The sequence below is a fragment of the Alternaria metachromatica genome (assembly GCF_023757995.1).
Source record: "Alternaria metachromatica strain BMP 0045 chromosome Unknown scaffold_37, whole genome shotgun sequence".
Classification (NCBI taxonomy): domain Eukaryota; kingdom Fungi; phylum Ascomycota; class Dothideomycetes; order Pleosporales; family Pleosporaceae; genus Alternaria; species Alternaria metachromatica.
The window spans coordinates 71652-93763 of record NW_026055528.1 but is presented as its reverse complement, the minus strand read 5'-3'; the positions used below and the strand labels follow the sequence as shown (position 1 = coordinate 93763).

At 51.1% G+C, this 22112-nt stretch overlaps 6 protein-coding genes across 6 annotated transcripts; 4 read left to right on the top strand and 2 right to left on the bottom strand.

The window, feature by feature from the left end:
• Window positions 1-7005: 7005 nt before the first annotated feature.
• Window positions 7006-8028, top strand: J4E83_009821 (uncharacterized protein; the record flags this gene model as incomplete). The annotated part of the gene is made up of 1 exon (XM_049336706.1): window positions 7006-8028. One exon carries the CDS (start codon window positions 7006-7008, stop codon window positions 8026-8028), a length of 1023 nt encoding a protein of 340 aa, XP_049184132.1.
• A 547-nt stretch (window positions 8029-8575) lies between these two features.
• Window positions 8576-11122, top strand: J4E83_009820 (uncharacterized protein; the record flags this gene model as incomplete). Its single annotated transcript, XM_049336705.1, has 2 exons — window positions 8576-8580; window positions 8641-11122. 2 exons carry the CDS (start codon window positions 8576-8578, stop codon window positions 11120-11122), a joined length of 2487 nt encoding a protein of 828 aa, XP_049184131.1.
• A 747-nt stretch (window positions 11123-11869) lies between these two features.
• On the top strand, window positions 11870-12322 carry J4E83_009819 (uncharacterized protein; the record flags this gene model as incomplete). The annotated part of the gene is made up of 1 exon (XM_049336704.1): window positions 11870-12322. One exon carries the CDS (start codon window positions 11870-11872, stop codon window positions 12320-12322), a length of 453 nt encoding a protein of 150 aa, XP_049184130.1.
• A 991-nt stretch (window positions 12323-13313) lies between these two features.
• J4E83_009818 (uncharacterized protein) lies at window positions 13314-14792 on the top strand (the record flags this gene model as incomplete). Its single annotated transcript, XM_049336703.1, has 1 exon — window positions 13314-14792. The coding sequence occupies one exon, from the start codon at window positions 13314-13316 to the stop codon at window positions 14790-14792; it is 1479 nt and encodes a 492-aa protein (XP_049184129.1).
• A 367-nt stretch (window positions 14793-15159) lies between these two features.
• Window positions 15160-16307, bottom strand: LYS12 (homoisocitrate dehydrogenase; the record flags this gene model as incomplete). The annotated part of the gene is made up of 2 exons (XM_049336702.1): window positions 15160-16208; window positions 16283-16307. The coding sequence occupies 2 exons, from the start codon at window positions 16305-16307 to the stop codon at window positions 15160-15162; spliced, it is 1074 nt and encodes a 357-aa protein (XP_049184128.1).
• Window positions 16308-16676: 369 nt separating this feature from the next.
• Window positions 16677-17859, bottom strand: J4E83_009816 (uncharacterized protein; the record flags this gene model as incomplete). Its single annotated transcript, XM_049336701.1, has 3 exons — window positions 16677-16842; window positions 16991-17633; window positions 17703-17859. 3 exons carry the CDS (start codon window positions 17857-17859, stop codon window positions 16677-16679), a joined length of 966 nt encoding a protein of 321 aa, XP_049184127.1.
• Window positions 17860-22112: the final 4253 nt, after the last annotated feature.

Genomic DNA, 22112 nt, shown 5'->3' with positions numbered 1-22112 from the left:
TACTATTAATTACTTTATATAACTTTTTTATATAAACTTAGTTATATATAATTTACTAGTACTATTATTTATACTATAAAATACTTAAAAAGTATTATAGTTTTAAGAGTAGTACTTTAAGCCTAATTTAGTATTATCTTTATAGTAAAATAATATTAAAAGATATTAAAAAATATTAAAAGACTTTAAGCTAGTCTCTTTTAGAACTACTAAATAATTTTAATATTAATTTAGTATATATTACTATAGTAATATAGTTGTTTTAGACTTATTTTATACTTATTTATATAACTTTCTAGTTTATACTATAACTAGAAATAACTAGAAATAACTAAGATAATATATAGTAATAGATATACTACTAATAAAACTAGCTATATTTATTCTTTATTAACTATAATATAATACTATATTAACTATTTAGACACTTAGTAACTAGTAAAGGTAACTACCTACTTAAGAATAATTCTAAATAACTATTATAGCTTTTATTTACTTAACTATAGTAATACTTAAAAGACTATTTATAAATACTTTTTTATTTTTATCTAATTCTTTATTAAAATAACTAAAAATCTCTTTTAAAGTAGTAATTTATAAGACTATAGTATTATAGATAAGCTTAGAGAGAAGTTTTATAGTTAGTACTAGTTTATATATAAAAGTATAAATATAAATAGCTTAGGCCTTTAGTATATTTATAGTAATAAGATTAATCTAATTTATATTAATAATAAGCTTAGATTAGTAAAAGAACTTATATATATTAGTAATAAGAAGTTTCTTAATAGTAAAGCTAATAAAAAAGATAATTAATAGCTTTACTTTAGGTAAATATATATATAAGATAGTAGTAATAAAAGCTTTAATAGAATTTTTAATAAAAGCTTTAATAGTATTAATAAAGTAGCTTTTTATATATTTTAGAACGCTTTTTAGAGTGTCTAAGACGTTAGGTATTATATTATAGATAATATTTTATTTTATAGCTACTAAAATAGCCTTTAAAATAGTCTTTCTAATAGTCTTTTTTTTAGTAGATGTAAAGTAGCTTATAGTAGCTTCTTATAGTAAGAGTAATATAATTTAAAGAATAGTAATTAAAGAATAAGAAAATAATTTAGTTAAGTATTAGTAAAGTAGTAAAATAATATAACTAGTAAAAGATTAGTTTTATTCTTATAAGCGCTAAAAAAACTTATAAATTATTTAACTAGTATAGCGTTTAGTATTAAATTTAAGCTACTTATATTTTTAATCTTTAGTATTTTAATTATTATTATTATTATAGAAATATAAAGAATAAAAAAAGCGCGCTTTTACTAAAAGAGATTTTAGTATACGTATTCTAACTATAAAGCTTTAGAATATATTACTCTATTAGTTATAAGCTAATAAGTATATATAATTATATTATAATTCTTTTATAGAGTATTTAGTATTTATAAAATAGCTTCTTAGCTAGTTTAAAAAATTTAAAAGCTTTAACTATTTTAGAGATAGTAGCGCTAAAACTTTAAGTTTTAGCTTACTTAATACTATATTTCTAAAAGTAAGTAAAAAATTTAGTTATATATTTTTTAGAGTACTAGTAATAGTTCTTACCTCTTTAGAATTAGTAGCTTTTTAAGCTATAAGTATTACTACTTAAGATTTAGATTTTTACTTAATAATAGTTTTAAGAGTAAAATAAAAAAATAATTATATATATTTAAAAAATAAAATTTTATAAAAAAACTTATAAGTAAGTTAAAAGTAATAGAGAGAAAACTAAAAGAAAGACTATTAGAAGCTTATAAGTAGATTTAATTAATAACCTTAGCTTTAGCTTTACTTAAAATAGTAATAGCTCTAAATATGCGACTGCACTTTAGCGTATCGCGTGCGATAGATGTCCTGTGCTCAACTCTGGGTGTCTGAGAGCCGGAAGAAGAAGCTTGTTGGGATTGCTTGGTGCGCCGCATCGCGAGGGAAGCTTGATATCGCAGAAGTAATGTAACTCAGGTTGCGATTAGCTAGCATCCGAGTAGCTATCCAGAGTGATCTGATACCGTAACGCAACTTTGGGAGTTGCGCTTGGTGGTGCGCAATCGCGAAGTTCGGTGGTGCGTCATCGCCGTGTTTGGCTTAGTGCATCTTAGTCATCTTCAATCCGCCGAGCTGCCGATGGCGCATGTGGCCTCCTTCAACGCGACACCAGCATCACCACTTTGCACGACAGCGTCATCAACAATGGATATAGTCTACGATTCGGAGTCTTTCTATATGCGATAATTTATTCTCTTCTCCTTCTCTACACCGAACGCTCGGACATGCACGTGAGAAGTGTCTCATCGCGCATGCGAGCAGCGCCCCTTACTGACAGCGATGTTCCACCACGATACTACTACCGAAGTTCACAGGCCTGATACGATAATTTTCTCCATCTACTTCAAAGGTAGCAGTCGCTGTATCAATAACCGTCAGGAGCGTATTGCTTATCCCCTCGGCTACGCAGTCCACGTTGGCCGCGCGATACGAGCAACCCGGAGGAATGGATATCGTACCAATGAAGCCATCCTTGGAACCCTCCCACATCGCAAGGCGCATCCGGTCACAGACCCCAGTAATTGAAGAGATCGAACAGCCTTTCTCGAGTTCCATACTCAGACCCTCGGACGTGTGTATTATCGCGCGATCCCCACGGAAGGCGATGGATGTTACGGAGTAGATTGGCAATGAACAACCGCGCTCCAGGAAGATCTTCACCTGCACATCGGGAGCGGACTCGGCAACATAACGCACTGGCGCGAATGTCTTAGCTTCTTGGAAGAACGTGGTGGCGGCCTCTTCGCTCCACCTAGAGATGCGTACCTCCGGCTCCAGCACGTCATACATGCGCACATGTCGTCGAACATAACTCGCGATATCGTTGCTTCGCAGGCTACGGAGCATACTCACATCCCACGCCGTTATACACATGTTGATTTCGGGCAGCAGCATCCGCATATCTTGGATCGCCTTCGTTGTCTTAATCTCGGCGTTCATTCGAGCCAGTCGCTCCCGTTCAGCGTCGAGTAGAAGTCCAACTGTTCGGCAAATTTCCGGCTCTACGAAGCACTCGTCGAAGACTTGTTCAAGGAATGCATGCGTTTTGCTTGCCTTGCTCTTGTCTACTAAGAGCAATAGTTCGCACGCTAATGACAGCAGAACAACCAGCAGGAACACGTACTCTGCATCCCCCTGACACACTCCGAGGTCCTCTTCGATCTTGAACGTCGCGATTATCGGCCTGAGAACGCGCCGATCCCAGTCTGTTCCGGGACCGAAACCATCAGTCGACACAATCGTGGCGATCTCCTGCTGGACACGTTCGACTATCCTCTCGCCGAAGCTTTCGAGAACCGAGGGACTGATATCTGGTTGTTGCGGATAAGACTTCTCGATCAAGGTGCTGTGTATACCCCGAAGGATGGCCAAATGGCTGAAGGGTGTGTTCTCGTAAGGGACCGCGGCGATGGACGTGGCTGTGGATGAGGTTGATTGCGTCGGCAGGCTCGATAAGCTCGATACGTTCGATAAGCTTCGTACTTTCAACCAGCTTGCTACTCGCGAACGGCTATCGCCCTTAATGCTTGAGGTCGAGGTCGATCGCGTCGACAAGCTCGATACGTTCGATAAGCTTCGTACTCCTAGCCAGCTTGCTACTGTTGACCGGCTGTCACCCATGATACTTGAGATGCGGTCGAAGCGGTCTTCTGCGCAACTTTACAAGCTGTCTTGTAGCCCACGGCTAGCTTGGTCATGTCTTCGCGAAGAAAGTCACGTTCCATTCGTGAGACATCTGTCTCAAGTCTTGCTCAGACAATGTCCACGGAGGTTTCAGCACACGACCACTTTTCAACATTACAGCGCGAAGTCGACTCATCGATATGAACCAATGTAGGTATACTCAGGATTGATTCGCTAACTTTGGGAGCGCAACGTCAACCGCCGACGTTCCCAACGGCCCCAAACAGATCGCATGAGGCTCCGACCTTACCCAGAACTCATCGTCCGCATCATGCTGGATACACCATCCCAGAAGTTGTCCTATATCACGCATTCCGTCTCATCTTCTGCTTCGTCTGCCAACGCGAAGAATCCGAGCCCTCGATAAGCCTCAACGATACTCATCGTCTCTTCCTTTTCCCAGTCTCCGAACCGGTCAAGTACAACCAATAAAGCAGAATCGACCCATCCTCTCTCCCTGTTAGATTTCGCGATTGCCCTCAAGATCGTGCGCACTGCAACGTATTCTCCTGGCCCGCCAGGATACAACAATGATTCTTCCTCGAGCGACCTTCCCCTTTGGCTCTTATCGGAAGATTGCGCGGCGTTACGTAGTAGGACTTTGTAGAAAGGGAATGCTTGCTGGAAAATGTCTGTCCATGCAAGACCTGTTAACAACTTTCCAGTCGCATCTTCTCGTAAACTGCGAATTGTCACGAACGCCTCCTCGACGACTTTGTAAAGCGTGTCCGTCAAGCCAGTACTCTCTAACAAATGTTCCATGAGAAATATTGCCTCCCATTTCTCCTCTGCCCAGTTGTCTGAGAGAGCAGGATCAAGACACTGTAGAGCGAAATCTCTTTTCGGTCTAGGGCGTTGGCAAAGAGCCATGCGGCAGTTGGGGCATGTAGCTTCGTCACTTGGACCGTCCCTCAGCCAATGGTCGAGACAGTCGCGGTGGAAATTGTGGCCGCAGGGCGTCGCGACGACGTCTGGCGCCACGTCGCTCGAAGCATCGCGATATGAGATGGCGCATATGGGACACTCATCTTCGAGGTTGTTGGGTGTGTAGGCAGTGAGACTGGTGGTGTAGAATGTGTAGAGAGTTGGGATGGCCATGGTGGATACCGGTGAAATTGCAAGTGAGCTTGGATGGCGGCGTGAACGGCGGCGTGAAAGGCGAATTTGATTTCGGCTTGAACAGGAGATGTATGGTCTCGAAAGAAGTGTGTGCTGAAGGCTCGTTTTATACGGAATCCCGCAGAGGCTCTGTGGAATCTGAGCGAGAAAATATGGTGCGTATCCATGGTTCGCGACCAAACACTAGGCCAACCAGCGGCCTGAGAAACGGATGCCTCGCCAATAACATCTTGCTTACTGGCGGCCAAGACAATGATTAGCGATACGCCTATTATTCGTGGCTGAAGCATTGCCAACCCCACACACCACGACTACGTCTTGCGGTAAAGGCGAGCGTCACCTAATCGGGCAACCCTACTTTCTCCGCAAGCGGACCCTGACCCAGTCCACCAACTTGCTTCCTCTTCACTACCTACACCTACACTCAGTACCAAAAGACTCACATCCACCAACCCGCACCATGGCTTTACCCACCCGCACCGAGTTCTATCGCGATCATTTGGCGCCTTGTCGCATTCTCCCAGGTGCGCCCAAGTACTCAGATATCGGCATCTGCGTTGTTTGCCAAGAGGACTTCAACGATGCGTCATATGACATGGTCGCCGTCAGCAGCTGTTCGCACGTCTTCCACCGCAAATGCATCATGCAGTGGACGGAGACCTGGGGCTCGCCCCGCGACAAATGCCCCTCGTGTCGGGAGTCGATGTACCAGTACACGCCAATGACGGCCCACGAGATCCAGGCCATGCAGGAAGCGCAAGCAATCCAAGACGCTGAGAGTCGGCTATCAGAATTGGGTCCTTATGCGGCAGTAAGAGAAGCTGAGCGCCTCTGGTTCGCGTCCATGGGAGTGTCGGTCGAGGGTCTCGATGACTTTGATGAAGAACCGACACACTTTTCTGATGATGACGGCGAGGAGATTGCGACGTCGTTGGACATGGACTTCAATCCAAATTCGTCGCTGCAAGTCCCGACTTTCGCAGCCTTTGGAAGCGCATCGCCAGCATACTCTCCAACATTTCCAATGTACTCCGACGCATCGCTAGGAGAATCGCCTACGTCACTAAGATACTCTCCTCCCTCTCCGCGATTCCCTCCCTCATGGCCAATATACGCCCAGTCAACGCCATTGTATTCCCCGACGGTCCCGATATACTCCGATGCATCACAAGGAGAATCTTCTACATCGCCAGTATACCAACCGTCGTTGCCGGACGCACGAAACCAAGGGGGTCACACAAGCCCGGAGCAGTCGACGCAGCTGGAGCAGATGCGTGGCGTCATATCCAGTGAATTCACCATAGCGAGAGAAATCTCCAACGTCGCTGTCGTCCACACAGTCCATTCGTCGTTACCGAACTCATACCTTGCGACAAGTTTCCACGCCAACAGCGAGTACCGGAGTGAGGCGGCAGTGCATGGTGCAATTGGATACGTCATGGTAGGCAGGACGGCGTTATTTTACTATTAATCGGAGAGCGCAATTGGGAAGGAATGGTTTGGTAGCAAACGTCACTTCGATCTGGAGTCTTTATCATTAGAAGGGGCGTCACCTCATGCGTCGCTCGGGTAAGTAGAGACTACTATATCAACACATTCCACCATTTTCATATTTATTCCCCTTTCTTCCTCGTTATGCTGCGCTGTGATGCGACAGTGCTTGCGTCGAAGGTCCCTTTTCACTCTTGCTTTGAAACTGTCACTGCACAGCTATTACGTCATCTGATGCTATTGTCTCTGAACAACTCGACCCGCCGCATTCACTTTCGCACGAAAATACAGTAGACCTGTTGTCTACAATAGCAGTCTTCTCCTCTGAATAAAGCTTGAGCCAGGTCCAAGCCTACATCATCTGCTTCTCGTCATCGCTGTCTCCTCAACTCTCATCCCCTCAATCAAGCCTGCGACATCGCAATATCTATACGCCCTATATCTGCACTTACGGAAATCCGATATCTAGACGCACTATATTTGCATCTCATTACCCAATACACTTTCAGCGTATCTACACCGCAGCTTCCGAAGATGTCGCCATCTACCCCCATCGTACCTACCACCTCCGTCAGTGTGGATGCTCCGCGTTCGCGCCCAACTTCGCTGGACGAAGTAGCACCAATGACGCCCCACCGCTGTTCTTCCACCGACTCTAAGAGTACCAATGACGACGATCTCGACGACCTATTCGAGGACGAGACTACCTGGGGCCTCAACTTACCGCCTATCGTGAGTCCATCTGCGCTTGCCCCCATCAGCACTTCTGACCCAGATTCGCAGCCTACGTCTTCACCTATCTCCTCTCCCGACGACACCCATGTCGCTGTTCCTCAGAAGCGCAAACGCGATTCTGCTACCACCGACGACGACGCCTCCGACGACTCTGACGACTCCCCGTTATCCAAGAAGGTCAGAAGCGCCGATGAAGAGACGGAGAAGAAGAACGAGGGCAAAGACAACGAAGCCACTCGACGATACCGCACCGCCGCCACCGCCGCGTCATTGAAGCCATCTACCAACAATGCGAACAAATTCCTCGATAGCATGAGGAAGCAGCGGTCCATCCCCACACCACGCTACGTCCCAACCGGCGCCGAGCGCCGCGACGAAGTCAACCAGCTCGCAGCCAAGCACGTCCGACATGTCGCCCCCGCCATGCTCGCCAACAACGCGACGAACCGCGACGTCGGCGGTGCAATGAACAAGTTCGACTGGGCCGAGAAAAACCGGGAGATCAAGCCAGACCAAATCAAGGCGCGTCCATCCACATCCATGTTTCAGAAATGGGTTGATGAAGAGGATGAGCATGTGACTTGGCTTGTCATTCCGGCTTCACGCAAGTTTATCAATATGGAGGGGAGTATGGTGCCGATTGTGGACATCGTGAATAGGTCTATTAAGTATCCGGAGTGGACGTTTGTGGAGGAGGTTTTGGGGCCGCACTGGAAGACTGGGAAGGAGGTGGTTAAGGCGGTCAAGGTTAAGTTTGAGAGGTTGACGGGGGAGCAACAAATTGAGCGGATTGATGTTATGGTTAAGCAGAAGAAGGAGGAGGATAGGCAGGCGAGGAAGGATGAGGCTGCGCGGAGACGGAATGAGAAGCGAGAGGAGCGGGCTAGAGCGAGGGCTGAGAGGGATATGTAGGGAGTTGAGGGGGTTGCAGGTGGAGTGAAGTTGGGGCTTGGGAGTGACAGGTGCTATTCGCGTGGCTTTGCGAGTGGGGATATATAGTTTTGGTAGATATGATAGATTCACGTTGCTCTCATCTATACATCTCTACATCGATGTATACTGTAAGATCTTCTATGAACAACCTAACTATACGTATCGAAACTGTTGTAGCCCGCTCGGGTAACCGTGACTTCGCACATTGAAGTTCGATGACCCAAGGTATCTCGCACCCTCAACCACGGGTCTGACTTCCAAGACACACAACGTCATCAGTGAATGTAGAGAGCAGGTCAATATGGCCTTTCACTCAACCATGGATCGCTAGCGCGTTAGAATAATGTTTCTACACCGTACTCGCTCTTCTTCATCTCCACCCAGACAGCTCGCGACAAGCATTAAGAAGCGCACAACCCCCCCTCGACATCTACGACCTAGCCACCGATCACAAAGCGCAACTCCACGAGGAGCTCTGGCGTACACGATGCCTCCACCGATCGCTAGAACGCCGACAAGTAGCGAGATGTCGTCGCCTCACATCACGTTCTCGACGAGCACACCAACTGGACTGAGCCCGTATACACCCAGCGTACCCGTCGCAGACCCAACCCAGCCACCCATGGTTCACCAAGCGCAGAAGCGCCCAAGATCAGAAGACGAAGAGCAAGAAGCGCAAGCAAAGCGCGCCCGCAACGACTCCATCACAACATCCCAAGAGCAGCGCTACAACGACAACAAGCCCGCCATCGAAGCCTGGTGCAAAGCGCAACAAACCCATCCCAAAGCACGTTGGTACGAGAAGCTTCACGCTTGGGAAACAAATGGCTGTCGCGACGTACGACGCAAGTCGCCCGCAACAACATCGCCGCCTCCTCCCTTGCCCATCACACAAACCCCCGGAATGGATTCGCCAGCCGAGATTCTCACCACCCGCCAAAAATGGGGCGACACAAAACCTGACCGACGCACGCATCCACTCGACAAAGCCGCCGTCCCTGAATACCCCACCGAAGACTCACTCGCAGCTTGTACAAAGAGGTCTGATGGACTTTACAAGTGCCTACATCCTGAGGGAAGTCACCATAAGTGCTGCCGCGAGGGTCTTACAGAGAAGAACAAGAAACATGCTATTGGCAAGCAGATCCGGGCGTGGAAGACGCGGGTTGAGGAGATGGTGCTCAAGGGGGAGCTGCATGTTGCGCATAAGACGTGGGGGGATTGGAATAAGAAGAGTAAGGAGAGTTATGGGGGGGAGGTGGGGAGGTGGGATGGGCTGTTGAAGGGTGTACAAGGAAGGGGTAAAGGGGGGCAAGGACTTGGGACGCCATCTCCTCGTCCTGCAGCGGCACCTGCTTCTCGTTCCGCAGTGGCGCCTGCTCATCAGACTCCTATTGAGGCCACACGTCAAGCAGTTCCGCAGGGATTTGCGCCACAGCCATTCGTCCCATCTGCGTCACCGACTCAGCAGATGTCCCCGTTGCAACAGACTACACCTGCACACGCGACATCGCGGCAGTTCCAGCATCAGTCTCCACCGCAGCGGCCATTTCAACATCCAGTCAACACGGGCAGCATAGCGAGTTCACCTGCTCATCTTGTGTCTTACCCGCAATCTCAAGCGCAGCATACCTTCCTCAACTCGCCAACACAATCTCTCACTCCCTTGGCCATATCAACAAGTCCCGCCCCAGCAGCAAAGCGTCAAGCCGGCGAACCTGCATTTGGCTACAATGGATTGCCGCCAAATGGATCACATCGACAGCAGGAAATTGCTAGCTTCTCTCCTCAGCGCAGGTCGCAGGAAGGTGCTGTGATTGCGTCTGGAGCAGTGCCTGTGGTGACTCCATATGTGCCGCAACCTTCGCCGCCACTGGGTCAGGCACTATCGCCAGTCGCATCGAACCATCCTAGCAATGGATACAGGCTGTCTCAGTCTATGAGTCGAGGGCAAGAGCAGCGCCGACCGCAACAGCAATCTCCAAAGCAGGCTCGAATCGCGAGCCAACAGCAAGCTGATGTCCAACTGCCATCATCAGGCGCACCGACAAACCATGCGGCCAAACCACATCCAGCGTCGACCCAGATGGCTAAAAGCCCAAGCACAGCGCCAAAGCGCACTTCCGCGTCCTTGACCACACAAAACATGTCCTCCACCACCCACACACTCTCGCCGGACAAGTCGTCCACGCTTGCAGCTTCATCTCCTGCGAAGGCAGAGCCTGCTGTCGACTACCGACCGACAGCGATGCGCATGCTGCAACAGCAGATCAGAGACCAGGCGCCTATTGTGCTTGGTGGGCTGAAGATCACCAGGGATGATGTGAACACGAACATGAGTGGCTGTGTGGGAAGACTGGCGACAGCATTGCGGGTGGAAGCTGAGGAAGCTGCAAAGAAAAAGGCCGAGGCAGCTGCACGGATGGAGGTAGAAGAAGCTGCGCGGAAGGAGGTAGAAGAAGCTGCGCAGAAGAAAGCTGAAGAGACTGCGCGTGCCAACTCGAAAGACGCTTCTCAAGGCCAAGCTGGAACTACAGACGAGATTACGGCTCTCACGGTCTCAAACGACAACGAAGGTCACGAACTAGACTACCTCTTCTCCTCCACCCCCATCCCCGCCTCTCACAGCCACCCCATCGACTTCGGCAACCCAAACGACTACCTCTTCTCGTCCAGCCCCGACAGTCCCGACAATAACGAATGGCGCCCAGACTTCATGCCCGACCTAACACCCAACTTTGGCAAGATGGACCTTATCGGGATGACGCAACGCGCCTTTGAAGAAGAACCCTCACCCTCACCCTCACAGCCAGAAGAGCAACCTGAGCCTGAACCAGAAGAAGACACACCAGCCGACCTGAGCTACCCCGAAGCGTGGTTCATAGAAGACGTCGAGGATTTTGTGACGCAGGGTCCGCTTCCTGAGTGGATGCTACGGCCTACGACGGACTTCACTTTGGAGAAGATGCAGGTAGAGGGGTTTGATGGGGACTTGGGGATGCCGGGGGATCCGGAGGAGTGGTTGCAGGCGACTAGGGCCTGGCAGAAAGAGAAGAAGGCGGGTGCGCGTTGAGTGCGGGTGTATAGAGGTGGTGACGTTGCTGTCAAGTTTGGATAGTCGCGTGTCTCTCGCTTGGTGACTGCGGGCGCATATTACTATGATAGATGAAAACGTTGCGCGAATGCCATGGTCGCGTTCATCCTTGACCAAGGTTCTTGTTCCAGCATGTGATGTTTGACTTGGCTGTTCCCAGGGTTCGCAGCGCACATGCGTCAGTGGTGAGAACGACGTGACTGGATCGACAATAGCAGAGAAGGTACCTGAAACGTCCTGCGGTGGCGCAGACTGATCGAGCGGTCGAAATTTTGACGTTGGTAGCCAGTAGAAAGCCCGCAGCCGGAGTCGCGCTCACTTCGAAGTCAATTCGGAGAGGTGTCATTGGCCACACGCCCTTTCACCTCGCCCAACCTCATCTTTTCCCACGTATCTCCTGCTATTGTGCCCTATAGAAACCAGCCGTCAGCGAAAATTTGCATGCTCACCTTCACTTTTGCAGTCCTTGCTATTGTAATGCCGGCAGAATAGACGTCGTCCCAGCCAAGAAGTCCTTACTATATAAGAAGTCCTTTCGTCTCCAACTCTTCTGTTCTCCAGCTCTCTCTATCCATCTCACACATCCAAATACTTTTCAAACCTACCATACTACCACATCACTACATTCAAGACTAGAATCCAAAACAAGTCATACCACACTACTACTTCACCACCACCACACCACCACACACCCACACTACATCCGCGACAAGCCAAATCGCGATCATGTACGACTCGCCCCCCATCCGCATGTACGGAGCCGGAGCCAAGGAAGCGGCCGACGCCCGCCTCCTCGACGAGGTCAGGAGCCGTCGTGCCGCGACCGCCACCACCACCAAGACCAACGTCGTCGCCGCCGCCGCCAAGGCCGCCCACCAGGACTCCGCCGCCGGCATCCAAGAGCAACTCGTGGAGCTCCGCCGCCGCCGCCAGTTCCTTGAGGAAGAGCTGAAGAAGAACAAGGCGGCTGAAGAGACTTTGCTCCGCAAAGCAGATCGGGCTTCGGCCATGAAGAAGACTGTGGGCGGGTTGGCGGAGAAGAAGGAGGAGAGGGAGAGGAGGAGACAGGCGGCTTTCGAGCAGAAGAGGAGGGAGGCGGAGATGGGGAAGGGGCCGGTGGGGGTGGTGAAGAGGAGCCCGGCGAAGGCGGCCTGGAAGGGCAAGTTCAAGGACTTGTAGGCGGTTGGGGGTTTGGGGGGTTGGTGGGTGGAGTATGTAGATGGTGATGTCGTCGCCTGGCTTGAAATCCGGCCTGAATGAATGATGTTTCCCGACAATGATGTATGCTTCAAACTGTGATTTGTGTTCTCACATCGACGGGCGCACGGTGATATGTCGTCGTGAAGTCACTTTATGTCAGCGCAGATACTCACCGCATCATCACTGAATACCTCCTCGCTACATAATGTCGCGACGTGTGTACCCTAAAAATGCGATGTCTGCCTCAAAATGTGGTGGCAGAGTTCAAGTTCGAGGTACCCCACAAAAGCCAGCTATGCAGCAGCGCACGGACTAACGGTGACGTACTGCGATATCGTGACCGACACGCACCTATCACGCCTGCGTGGCGACGACATGCACCTATCTCCTCGCAATCAACCACTTCCTTTCCCTTTGTCAGCGGCAAACCTGTACATCAATCTCTCTGCTCCTACTCACACTCTGCCGTCGCACCCGACGACATTCCCGAGCCGCCTCACCCTTGCAGCGCATCATCCGATATCGCAACATCGTCATCATCGCAAAGCCAACATCAAACACCAAAACACCTAAAAGAGCAGGTACTGAGCGCGTCCAAGATACGCGAGTTAGTGCTTTGATCTTGCATAGCGCTCGTATTCGCTGCTTGATCACGCCAATCTACCCCGGACTTGTTAAGGCTAGGCGAAGGTGGGAAGGTGTTACCACGGAACGTTGCCGAGACGGTGGGATCGGGTGGAAGAGCGCCCTGCAGGACCGACGATTGAGGCGCTTTATTAAGTCTTGGGGCGACGATTCACTACTCCTCTTTTCGGTGCGGGTTGCATAAAAGAGGTCAAGAGGTAAGAGGGACGGCCGCGGTTGCTGGATAAGCTTTTCGCCACCCTGGCTGAGGTACTTCAACGGTCGATCGATTCCTAATAAGAGGCTGCATACGACTTCGGAGAGTTCGACACCATCAATCGATACCATGGAGCTACGGATTCGCGAGACAGAAAGCTCGGCACCGCAGACGCCCATCCCGCCGCTGCTGAACCTCCCTTCGGAACTACTCCACCATGTACTCAGCTACCTCACCCTATCAGACCTCCTCACCGTGGGCATGGCCAGCAAAGTCCTGCGCACCCACACATTCCAAGACACGCTATGGCAGGCCTTCGTAGAAGCAGAGGTGCCCAACATCACGAAACCAGCGCGCCTCACATGGCGAGAACTATACCAGGAACACCACCCCTACTGGTTCATCGCGCGGCGCAAGATCTGGTTCGCCGACACAGCCCACACCGGCAAACTGCTCATCGCGCGCTACGACCACAGGCTCAACGCAATCGAAGCCTACGCCCTCGTTGCGGAACGACGATCCCCCGTAGCTCTATCCTGGGACCAACACCCCGAAGCCATAATCCACACCTTCAGCCCCAACGTGCGCCTCGACCTCAACGCGCCCATCGTGCGTCTAAACCGCGACGCCTACGACGAAGCCGTCGGGAACATAGGATACCGTTTGCAGAAAGAAGTCCGCATGTCCCTCTACCGCGACCGCCAACAACAAGCCGCCTCCCTCTTCTCCCAACTCATGCTCACGCGTCCCTGGCCCACGGCCATAACAACAGATGCAACGCCCGTCTGGCCGCCCCTCACCCTCCCCAGCGCACACCGCACGCGCAACGACCACTCCCCCTCTGGGTACCGCCAACCAGGCCAGAAACCCGCAACCCTCTCCCAGCTCTCCGACTCCACATTCCGGATCCGGCGCTGGATGGAATTTTCCACGCGCGTCCTAGGTATGGGCATGCGCATCGGCGAGGACGTGACGACGTGGGCGACGCTACCCGAATCGAGCTACACGCCCACGCCCCAGAAACCATGGCAGGGCATCTGGTGCGGCGATTACGCGGGCCACGGCTGCGAGTTCCTGGCTATCATGCAGCCGGATGAGCGGGATGCGAAACCGTTGCCGGAACGTGCACTGTGGGCTATGCGGGCGAGGGAGCGGGAGGAGAGTGTGAGTAGTGGGGGGAGTTGGACGACGGCGCCGACGGATGCGGCGTCTTCTTCTGCTTCCGAGGAAGAATCCGTTGATGGTGGTGTTGAAATTGGTGTTGGAATGGAGAGCGCAGATGACCTCGAAGATAGCGTCGCCACTTTACAGTCTGCTTACCACGATTACATTTCCACCTCTGGGGAAACATCAAACGACAGTAAACACAGGTCGGAGGAAGACGAGAGTGTATACAGCGGCCGCATCGAAGCCGTCAAACTCACTGGCGACCCCAACATTCCTCGCGGCGAATACACATTCATAGCACCGGATATTGGCCCCAATGGCTTGATCCGCGTTGCGAAGGAGGAGATCTTCAAGGGAGCGAGGGTCGTGAGGAGTGTGGGGCATATTGCTGCGACGGGGTTTAGAGATGGTATGTTCACATCTACTCAACATGATGGCTAAACATGATGGTTGGATTGAGGGAAGTTGAGACTGACTAAAACAGATAACTACATGACAAGCCAGCTCATTCTCATCAGCCATGATCGGCTGGCGCAGTATTGGGAGACGTTTGGGCATGTGAGCTTTTATCAGAGGGTGGATGTTGATGCTTTTACGAGGGTGTGAAATACACATCTGGTCTCTGGCGCTAGGATAATAGAGTTTGTAGAACGTACGGGATATTATAGTCCTTTCAATATACATTCATCTCTCCATAGAGTCCATATAACACATCTCACACGTGCTTCCACAGTCGGTTCAGACAGGGAAACTTCCATCGCAGTACGTTCATAAAGAGGTCTTTCGACAGACACTAAATAACAACCATCTACAACCTCTTGCAAATATCCTCGATGATCTCCTCCGTCTTCGCCTTGCCGCCCATGTCAGGGCTGAGCAGCCTCGCCTCCTCGAGGTTCGCATCAACAGCCTTGTAAATGCTTGCCGCAGCCTCCTCCTCCCCAATAAACTCCAACATCAGTGCCGTAGACCTGATCGTCGCAATCGGATTCGCAATACCCTGGCCCTCGATATCAGGCGCAGACCCATGACACGGCTCACCAATCACAAAGTCCTTGCCTACGTTCGCGGAGGGAACGAGACCGAGGGAGCCGACGAGTGCGGCAGCGCCATCAGACAGGATGTCGCCGTAGAGGTTAGGCGCAACGATGACGTCGTAGTCCTGCGGTTGACGGAAGAGCTTGTATACCATTGAGTCGACAATTTGTTCCTCCACATTCACACCCCCATACTTCCTGTTCTGAAGCGCCCGGCGCGCGGTCTCGCGGAACAGGCCGTCGGTCTGACTCAGCACGTTGCTCTTGTGCGTTATCGTGACCAGCGGGCTGGCGTGAATTGACTGCGCACCGGCGTCGCGGACGCGTTGACGCCGGAGTGCGATATCGCCCGCCATTTCTGCGATGTTGAAGCTCGCGGTTTCGGAAATACGCTTGATCGCCTCAGCAATCTTACTCCCATCAGGCGCCGCATACGTCTTCTCCTCCTTAACATAAAGATCCTCCGTATTCTCCCTCACAATCACCATATCCACCTCCTTCAACCCTCCCCTAACACTCTTAACCGGCCGCACATTAGCATAAAGCTTCATTTTCTTCCTCAAGGCAACAATAGGACTTGAATAGCCTTTGGTCTGCACGGTGGGCGAGCTGACGGCTCCGAAGAGGGCGCCATCGCAGTCGGATTTCAGGGCTGAGACGGTGTCATCGGGGAGGGCGGCGCCGGTCTTTTGGAAGGTTTCCCAGCCGGCTTCGTGGTGCGAGAAGGAGAATTTGAGACCGAAGGAAGAGGGCAGGGCTTCGAGGATGCGGCGGCCGGCGGGGATGACTTCGCGGCCGATGCCGTCGCCGGGGATGAGGCCTGCGGGTGTGTGTTAGTCGATGATTGTAGTTTGGGATGTTTTCGGCGTGTAGGAGTGCGATTGACTGCCTTACCTATCCTCAGAGTGCGTGCGGCCATGTTGGGGATGTGATGCGGGAGTGACAGCTTCGTGATGGGAATTTTGGTGTTGCTGCAGCTGCCGCCGAAGTTCGGAGGTCCGAGCTTTCTTTACTAGCGGCGCCCACGTTGTGTCCCCGCGGGGGAGAACGGAGATTGCCATTCGTGGGAATTGTTGTCAAAGTTACATTGATTTCTGCTTTTGCTGCCGATACCGAGCGCAATTCCATATCATCCTCAACAATAGTCCCAGTCCCAGCCCATCCCACCCGGTCCCAGCCCACATTACCCATACCCCTCCAAACGCCATGCTGTTACCCCCGATCCAATGCCCCATCCCCAATCAACCCCCCATCACCAAACAAACTGCGGATACCAAGACCCGATGCCCTAATCAAGGCCACTATTCTTATCCTCCTTCTTTCCACCACCATGAACCTCCTCAAACTTCTCCTTCGGGTCTTCCGCACCCTCCTTCTTAGCTTGCTCAGTCGGCAGTAGTTCTATAACCACGACAAAGAGCTCCTGGTTGGTTTCCCGGTTCTTGAGCACATATCTAAGGGTGTGCGGTCTGATTAGTGAATGCAATCAAGTCAGCTCCGTATCCCGAGGTCCAAAGAAAGTAGTAAGTAGCGGTGGTAGTAGTGGTAGTAGGAGGAGTGATGACGAGGGGGATACAGGAGGTGAAGGAATGTGTGACTTACCGCAACGGCTGTCCATCCCAGTGTCCAATCATACTTATAGTAGGCAACCCATACCCAATCTTGAGCGCAAACTCATTGAAATCGAGATACGGGTTGAAGAAATCGCACTTATATTCCCTGCCAGCCTCAAACACAAAGTCCTTCCTGTTCTGCTCCGTGAGGAAGAACTTTTGTCGCGCGCTGGCTCTGTCGGGCACGTGTCTGCTCTTCCTGACGTCCACGCCGTCGCCATCTGCGCCTTCTTCGTATACAACGGCCTCGCCGTCCGAGCCAGGCACTTCCACGTCTCCTTCTGTTTGTGCCTCACCCTCCAGATCGCCCTTGGCCGGTTTATCCGCGTCCTTCTTGCTGCCGATGCGCAGGACGTTTATGGAGGAGAGAAGCGCGCCATAGAGGTACGGCTCGTCCGCGTAGACATCGCCGTCTAGCCCCGGATCAATCCACCACCTAACTACCCCAAACGCCTTGTCGAACAGCGGCGGTAATCGGTCGCGAATAGGATGGTCGAAGTCGTTTCCGAAGACGAGCTTGTCGCCGGCTATGTCTTGTTTGGGTGTGAAGGAGAAGGATATCGAGTAGCGATCGTAGGGATGTTGGGGTGTGGAGAAGTAGGGTGAGGTCTTTGGGGAGCCTTCTGGTAGGCCTGGGCTTTGTTAGTGGCTGGAGCGTTGGAGGGGCAGGATGATGGAGGGGTCCAGGTGGGAAGGCGTACCGCGGTAGTCTTTGATGCGCATGTGTACGCGCGCATCGATCAAGTCGGAGGATATGTCGACGGGCTTTTCGCTGTTTACGAGAACGTCTTCGTGTTTTGACGTGTCGTAGGTTGCGCCCGCCGTGACGTGCAGTATGTACTGCTCGTGCGTCGCCATGTTTGCTTTGTGGCGCTCTTCAAGTGGGTGAAGGTTGGGTTTAAACAAAGATGCGAGTAAAGATTGGGTTTCCTATGCGAGTGAGTAACACTTGAAGTGCTGCGCGGGGTGGTCGTAATGTTCGTCAGTGTTGATCACACGCGCTGTTGGGCTTGCCCCAAAATTTGGTGATGGGCGATGACGTTCCGAAGCCGCGGAAGCAGGGATTGTGACGCTAGTCTTCGACCAGTAAAGCGCGATCTGCCATGCGGCGGACGCTGTCACCTTGCGCGTGGCAGGAGGACACCTGTATCCCGAGGTCACGAAGCAAGCGAAGTGTGCACGGCGCTCGAACGCAACTCTCTCATGATCAATCGACGAGCTGACATTCACTGCCATTCTCAATGGTATCTTCCGTAAATACCTCTCCTTATGCTCAAAAGCTGTCAGTGCTTGTTGCTCCGGCGTAGCACTGCTAACAGGCTATATGCCATAAGCAAGCTTTTGTACCATTCAGGACTGTCGCGACAAGAGACAGGAGCATACACGAAAGCGAGAACTCGGAGTGATTATATGTTGTGGTGCATTGGGGCTTTTGTATTGTATTGCGAGAGGCCCGGGTTGAAGGCTTCCATGCATCGATGGAGGATTTGCAAGTTTGCCAATTTGACAGCCACGCGAAGAGAAAAGCGCGAGGCGGCGGAATATGACTAGCCAGCTACATTGACGAGGTAGCAGGTTGGTCAGGTTCGTTCCTGCACGAGGTTGTGATGTTGTCTGCGCCACTGCACTGCCCCCACCTGCTTGATGCGGTCAGCTGGCATGCACGGCAGGAGCTGTTGCCTGAACAGCTTCAAGCACCCCATTTCTTTCCTCTCGCAACCTCTTCGTGTCTTCTTCTGACATGGAGACGCCGCCTTATCAGTACCAACCGCTACAACATAGCGACTCTATTCGCATTCTTATCCTCCATCCAAGCCCAAACGAGTCGGACCCGATCGAATGCACGATATGTCACGAGAAACTTTCCGACGGATCACTCGACTATGAAGCTGTGTCATATACCTGGGGAAACAGCGGTCTCACCCATGTGATCTACTGCAATGACGCCAAACAGAGCCTGTCAGTTGGGAAAAACTGCCACGCTGCGCTCCGACGCTTGCGACTTCCAGAGAAACGTCGCAATCTCTGGATTGATGCTGTCTGTATCAATCAGGAGGATCTTTCGGAGCGAGGTCATCAAGTCCGCATGATGAAAGAGGTCTATGACTTCGCATCCGGTGTCATGGTTATGCTCAACGATAAGGTCCCGGAATGTCGCCTTTTACTGGACGAACTAGCAGAAGCGAACAGTATTCTGGATGAACTAACAGAAGCGGGGGTTGACCTGTACTACCGCGCAGGTATGCAACCGCCCGTACGGAACCGCCCCGGTGCAACTATCGTGAGGGAGCTGGAAACGTTGTTCGAAGACCCGTGGTTCAGAAGAACCTGGGTTCTCCAGGAAGTCCACGACAAAAACCTAGTAACAATAATGTATGGCTCCACCACGATAGGCGTTGATGCTCTAAAGATGCTGTACTTTGGCTACTCTGGCACTAGGGTGACACGTACTGCTTGGCCCCTCCCCTTGAGACTTATGACCGAGGATTTGGACGAGTACACTACATCGCAGTTCAATTTGTGGAACCGACTTTTCCGAAGTAGAACATGTCTAGCCACCGACCCTAGGGACAAGGTGTTTGCTTTGACATCCCTAGTCGAGCTCGGGCAAGAGCAATTGAACCACCTAATCGACTATGCGCAAAGTGTTGAAACTTGCTTCAAACGAGCTGCGATATTTCTTCTACCAGTTTTGGGTCTTCGCATACTCGCCGCCACTCGTCACCCACATGAGTTGGAAATGGCTTCTTGGATACCCGACTGGTCCCAAACTCTTCCTCTTCGATATACCCCATTCTATTTCGAAGCCTGGGATGGGGACCTGGACGAAGGTGTATACTCATCCATCAATATTGAAAATCAAAAGCGCGCCCTGCTATCGCACTCGTACGACGAATCTCACATCAGCCCTGCACTACACGTTGTTGGATGTCAATATGCGCGGATTGTCGAGTGTAGTCAAGTCTTACAGTTCGTTGATGATGACGACGTGGCGAGGCAAATGCTTCAAGTGTACAACCATATCAACAATCTTAGGTTATGCTTGAACAAGGAAAGCAAATCCGATAATACGGAAACACCTAAGCACTTCAGTGGGGAGATTCTCGATGGTAAGATCTATGAACGCATGATAAATACTCAGCATTGACTCATCATAGCAATGTCTCTCATGGATGGCGTGTATCTCGATAGTAATTTACGTCGCTGTGATGGTTTATATCCTCATTCCGTAAGTCAGTTCCTTCCCCGCCACAGCAGATCTTTAACAGGTCCCCAGAAAGATAAGCCGATGATCAATGTTCACGAGGAATGTTCGGACTTATATGAATCTCTCCAGGCTTGCAGCATTGCTTTGATGCAGGACGGTGGGCTTGCAATCGTACCCGGGGCCGCACAAGATGGCGATGTAGTCTGCATACTTGAAGGTGCCATTGCACCTTGTCTTCTTAGACAGCGTCGAGATGAATGCTGGCTCCTTGTCAGCGGTGACTGCCACATATTTGGGGATGATCCACATACGATAACTGCGTCGTATGCGTACATCGACTCGCACCAAAGCCAAGCGGAAACATTCGTCTTGAAATAATGGAGGTCTCGGTTGACCAGTATAGCTGTCTTTCGCACGGGAGGTGTTGAGCACAACACAGTCATGATACTTCAAGCTAGTTTAAGCGCACCACCAACCCACGTCAACCCTATCCCTCCTCATAACCGAGCGACCCATTCGCACACATCCCCAGTCACCACCGCCATCCTTCTCTAATCAAAACCCACAGCCCTCAACCCCCTCTCTACACCCCCTCATACCCTGCTCAACCACACTATTCTCTACAACGCCATCCTGCCAACAAAACCCCACACTCAACCCCCCATCCGCCCCCGTAACAACACTCGTAGTAACCGCCGCGCCAAAAGCAACGGCACTACGACTAAACACCATCCTACCAATCCGCCAGTGCGCGGCGTCGTCATTGCCATGGCGAAGAAAGCCCGCGGAGGGATCGTGAAAGCGGCCCAAGTTCGATATCTCAAACGCAGCATCGCGGGTCGTGCCGAGCAGCGATGTAAACACCGCGGCAACATCCGGGATGAGTTTGAAAGGCGCAATGGACGTGTACGGTTCCCCCGTCGGCGAAGAATTGGCGAGATACCTCTTAACCTCTTCCGATGCATGTTGCGCAGCGCGTAGTCCGCTTATCCTGTTTTCTTGATCGTCACTGCCTTCCCCGAACTGCTCACGCCTAACCTGTACTTTCATCGCATCGATAAAACTCCCCATCGCCGCATCCGCCTGGGTCGCAGGTAGACTAAGCCACGGCCGTAGATTAATCGGCACAATACCCGTCAGCGCATCCACGGTGTCCGGCAAAGCAGAGAAGAGAGCGCCTGCTAGCACGGCGGTGAGACCGGATGTGACTGTTACGCCGTTGGTCTTGCATTTCTTGGCGAACGTTGCGGTGGTTGCGGGAGAGAGGTAGAGTGTTTTGTAATGGGTCTTCAGGGGAGTGTGGATAGGATTTCCGAACCATTCTGCCAACTGCGAGGCGCTGTCTGCGCGGTGGGAGTGGGGATTGGGGTTTATCGGGAGGGAATGAAGGTGTTCTAGGGGTTCGAGGAGTTCGATAGTGGGGTCGACTATTATCCGCGTGTTGGTATGAGCGACGGAAGATGGGTGAAAGATAGCGGTGTTCAAGCCTTGAAGGAAAGACCTGTGGAAGATCGATCCTGTTGCGCCATCGCCGAGACTATGGTGGAAGATGAACGATGCAGTGAAACTGAGCTCAGCCCTGGCATCTTGAAGTATAACCAACCTCCAGAATGGCAGATCCCCATAGTCGGATGTAAACCCGACATTGTGCTGCCCCTCAAGAATCCCGTCAAGCTCCCCATCCTCTCCCCCTCGCGCAGCACACCCCGTCCGCGTCTTCCATACCACGCACTTCGTCAGATCGATTACCTCTAATCGCGCAAAGTACGCATCCGGCGTCGCTTCGTTGATGGGAATGGCGGATAGGATAGGATGCTTTCTCACAACGTCCGTTAATGCCGCATACACCACGCTTTTTAGATCGGCTGGTTGGGTACGGGTAGTGTTTGACAGGGTGTAGTGG